We start from the raw sequence: 4,787 nt of genomic DNA, 5'->3' as shown, positions 1-4,787 counted from the left end.
CTTTCCCTTTGTATCTCTGTCATTCCATGTGTGTGTGTATGTATATATATATAAATATATATATATATATCCTTCCCCCTCCTCCCTCCCCTATCCCCTCTCTCGCTCAGGGCCCCCCTCTTCCTGACCCTGCTGGAGAGATGTGTGGAGAAAGAGGGGATTTTTTTTATGTCAGGGTGCAAACTGCAGAGTGTGGCTCCGGTGGAAAAAAAAATATATATAAAAAAAATCACTGCTCACTCAGGGGGTCTGAAACCTGGCTGGGCAGACTGTGAAGTGTTGACTCAGGTGAGAAGGCGTCTTGCTGGTTCATGTCGGTGCCGAGGGAGCTGCTTGGAAGCAGAGGAGGATACGTTTTGGGTGGAAAGTGAAAATGGAGGCGGAGGAGGCTGGGAACACAGGCGTCTTCCGTGGGTGTGTGGACCCTAGTCGCTCTCTGAAGGTATTTTGTCTGGCGTGCAGTCTGCACAGCAGTCCACCGAGATTGTAGGAGACAAGCTCTTGATTTTATGGCTTACGTCTTTGAAGGAGAGTTATTTTAACTTTTCAGAATTTAACCGTTAGCTCCTCTTTCTCAGTTTTGTCACCTGATGTTTTAAAGGCTGTTACCCTGTGTTGCCTTGCACAAAGAGGGAGCTTTTCTAAGGCTTTACTTGTTTTTTTCTCAATTCTGCTTGCTTGACATTCAGACTGATAGCATAGCTGTTTGGAAACTTGGTGTGTTTGCAAAAGGACTTTTTCATTAGTGTCACACTTTCTTTTAAGAAGGGAAGTGTGGTCTTAAATTTCCACTTAATATTATGATTTTTTTTTCTTGACTTAAGTTGAAGTAAGGTATGAGAGTAGTCATTTGAGGTATGATTCTGAACCCCTGGGTTTCTGGTGATTGTTTGAACATTATGGTCTTGTCTTTTAAAATGTATACGTGGAGATATGACTCAGTGCAGACGAGAGCATCCTGAAGGCAGGAACCATAGAAATCTAAACATTTGAAAACTCATGAAAAATTACTGAGGTTTCGATGGAAGTAGATGGAAGTGAACAGCTCAATACTAATGCTTATTTTTAAAGAGAAAAAACAGGGATCTGTATGAATCAGTGTGTGCTGTCTGGATATAATTCAGTCACGTGATGTCTTTTGTAGTTCTAAATGTTATGTGGTTTTGTTCTTGTGAGTTTGAGCTAAAAAAAAATAATATGGACTGGGGAGTCTGTACATACCAAGTCAAAAACACCGTGTCTTGTGTAGAGGTATTTCTTTGAAATAGCCATATTTTGTACCCATGTAAAACTGATTTTATGCAATTTATGGAAGCATTCCTGATTAATGCATTGTTTGGGATTACATTTCATGTTTGCACATATGAAACAGATGATGTCAAAACAAAAAAGACCAAAACCCACAGTTTTTGCCTGGCTGTGCCAAGTCTGAACTCCACCTTACACTACCTCTCTATTGTAAATATTTAAAATATTTACAGCTCTTTTGAGCAGTAGAGTTATGTATGCCTGAAGTGGTAGAATGCAATTCTGAGAAAACTGACAATGCTGGCAGCTTTTATGCATGAGTGATTCTGCCAGCTGTGATCTTACTGTCAAATGTACTAAGGTATAGTTAAGGACAAAAAAGGAAAAAGACATTGAAGCATACTTGTAGCACTGGTGATGGAATTTAGGACTAGAAATTAGGTAAATCTAAAATAATATTAATTGAAAGACTGAGTTGGGATCAGTTGTTTGGCTATTTTGAAAAGTGAACTGTGTAGTTTTCAATATTTCTTTGGACTTTTAATTGATCTGGTATCAAGCAGTAGCAAAACATCTGTGAGGTACACTGGAGAAACCAGGAGTGATTAAGACTAAGTAGATACGTGTCCATCTGGATTGGACATTGGAAGCTTGGTCTCTACATATGGCTTGAGACATTTTACTAGATTAGGTACTCTTTGTAGCTCATCAGTGAGTCTAGGTTTGATTCTGAATCACAAAATGGTTGTTTTTTTTTAATAATGATAATTTATGAAGTGATTCATTGTTTTCTAATACAATAAAAGTACAAAAGAAAATGAAAGAATCATTAGGGTGACTAATAGGTACCTTTTATTGGTCATGTTCTGAAGCAGTAGGAAAAAGTCCTGGAGTCAAGCAAACAACACACATTTGCTGCTAAAAGTAATGAACCCAGGGGTCTGCTATATCTTTCTAGATGTGCAGAGTTAAGAACAGCTGTTATTTCATAGCTCTAAGGTCTCTGGAAAGTTGGAGTTTAATCAACAACTGGTACAACTGTACAATTGGTTCCTCCCCTCTTTTATTGTACCAATGCATTGGATGCTAATTAACCTGAAATATAAAACAGTAAATGGTTATCTCTTGGGAGTGTTGTTTTAATAGTTGCTTGTAAAATGAAGTATACCTTTTTGCCCAAGAGAACTTGATAAATATTTAGGTTACATGAAACGTTCCTAGATTTTAACAGAGAGTAGTTAATCTACTTTTGGTCTAGTGGGAGACCTTCAAAATATATGCTGTGGAAAAGATCCATTTAAAAATTGCCTTTTTTTAATTTCTTTAAGAGGTCAGAGATTAAACAGGAGTTATTATAAGAAAGGCTTTTAGGGAGGGGTTGATAAAGCAGCTGGATTGACTTTTAAATAATTAATCTCGGCTTTCGTTTGTACTTATGCTTTGAAAGCTTCATATTATTTTCTGCTCTTGGTTGCTTGGTAACCAGTGGAAAGCTCAGATTTGTATTTTTTTTCCAGGTGAATGCATAGTTTACACCTGATGGCACATTACACAGAAGATTGCTTTGTTACATAGCTTGGCATGTAGCATTTCAGTACTTTGTTTTTAGCTAGTATTTTGTTTGTGTTGAGGTAGCTTCTGATGTCAAAGGCTTTAATAATTAAAGAATTTCTGATCCTCCCATATTCAGCCAGTGGCTTTTCCTTGTTTGGTAGCTTGAAGGGGGGAAAAAAAATAGTCGGTGACTAAGTCCTGGCTGAGTATACAGGAGGTTATAAAATAAATGTAATTAATAAATGTAAGTTGTTGTTTTTTTTTTTGTGAAAAACAACTTCGTTATTGATTCTAACCCCCCAAATAAGTAACATATAATTGCATTTCATCTGTGTGAAGGTGAACCTAACAAAAAGCCTTGTATGATACACATCAAGGCAAAAAAAATCCAAACCAACACAAACACTGTAGAGGCAATAGGGTGAAATTTAGAAGACTGAGCCTGCAGAAGACTGCCTATCCGACCTGGCCACTCTAAGGTGACAGAATTAAGGTAGCTGTTCAGTGTCAACTGAACTGTTACCTGTAATGCTACTTGGACTATGGTCATCTTTGATCTTTTGTCTAAAATCTTGCACAGTATATGAAATGAAGTGAGGGGGAAATTTAAGTTTTTTCAGATCTTGGTTTTGTGCATATGAAACAAAAATGGAATAAGGGAACTGTATAAGCTAAGTATAGAGCCGAAAACAAGCAGCAAAAATGGTTGAAAAGCAAACAAGGGGAATTGTATAAGTATATATTTGTGATTATATGTAAAATGTTCTTTATGACTCTTCCTAGATAGTTTGTGTTCCACACCCTGTCTTCTTCCCTCTGGATGTTTCTGAAGGTTGAAGTGATCCATACAGATAGATGCAATCAGAAGTACCATGATTCTGACTTCTTTCCATCTGTTTGGTGCTGTGTGCAGGATGTGTATTCTGAAAAATAGAGCCTGGTACTCTCCTCCCTTTCTTTCCCACTTGGAGGAAAAAATCAAAAAGGGGAAGGCAGGAATGAGTCAGAAAAAAGATGGGAATTATCAAAATCTTAGGATAGAGTGAAATGTTGTTCATGCAGTTGTTTCTGACTGCTGACCTATTGTGGAGGTTGAAGACTGCAACATTTTGAAGATAAAACGCCTCTTTCCTGCGTGTGTCTTTTGCTGCTGAGACTTTTCTCTTTGTGTGGGCAGGAAGTCTTCACTGTAGGAGTAGTAGCTGCAAGAGATGACTAGTAACAGTAGCAGAACTGGATGAAAGGATGGCTCCTGCTTTGAGAGCCTGAGTAACAATTCTCTTTGGAAGAGAGGGGCAGGGACAGCTGCCCCTAAAAGAACTGGGAACATTAGGGCTCCTCTGCCTTCTTTAGAAGGTATAGCATAAGAGGAATCAATGTAGCTTTTTCTTGGTTTGGGTGGGATGCTGCAGTTCTCTGACAACAGGGTGTTAAAATCCCGTCCAATCTGTAAATTGAATTAATCATCAGAATATATTTCTGAAGGGTATTAATTTGCACCAGCAGAATAACAGAACTGAGAGTTAAGAATAGTGGTTTAGTGGAGGGTTTTTTTACTATTTTAAAAATAAAAATGAAAGACAAATAGTACAATAAATATGCATTATTCTGAGATATAGTTTCTGTAAAAGCTAAATATATTAATATATAAAAGTGACATTTTATATGAGCACTAATTCACACTGGTGGAACATTTTCCTCTGATAAACAAGTCTGCTTATGTATTTTTGTGTCTTGTTGCCAAAGTGTACAGTTCTCAAATACTTGAATGGAAGAGACCACCTTTTCCTTCCTCTCTAGCCTGCAGGAGGAATAGCTTGATTAGTCTGTAGGGATACTTGCATGTGCAAGTTTGCTTGTATGTATGTTTTATCAGAGGAAATTCTATTTTAAATAACATTGACAGTAATAACAATGTCTGCTCTTACTTTTTCAAAGAGTGAATCTGCTGCATCTGTACCACTCAGTCTTCTTCCATATACCAT

At 37.5% G+C, this 4,787-nt stretch overlaps 1 protein-coding gene across 1 annotated transcript in view; it reads right to left on the bottom strand.

Moving 5' to 3' along the window:
• RAB31 (RAB31, member RAS oncogene family) overlaps positions 1 to 4,787 on the bottom strand; it is an 89,886-nt gene extending 85,099 nt beyond the window's left edge. The window contains 1 exon segment of the mRNA XM_010006933.1: positions 4,731 to 4,787. Coding sequence (XP_010005235.1) covers positions 4,731 to 4,787 — 57 coding nt within the window.

This window comes from Chaetura pelagica, unplaced genomic scaffold, assembly GCF_000747805.2.
Source record: "Chaetura pelagica isolate M959 unplaced genomic scaffold, ChaPel_1.0 scaffold109, whole genome shotgun sequence".
Taxonomy (NCBI): domain Eukaryota; kingdom Metazoa; phylum Chordata; class Aves; order Apodiformes; family Apodidae; genus Chaetura; species Chaetura pelagica.
The sequence above is the reverse complement of the archived record's forward strand: the minus strand, read 5'-3'. Positions and strand labels throughout refer to the sequence as shown.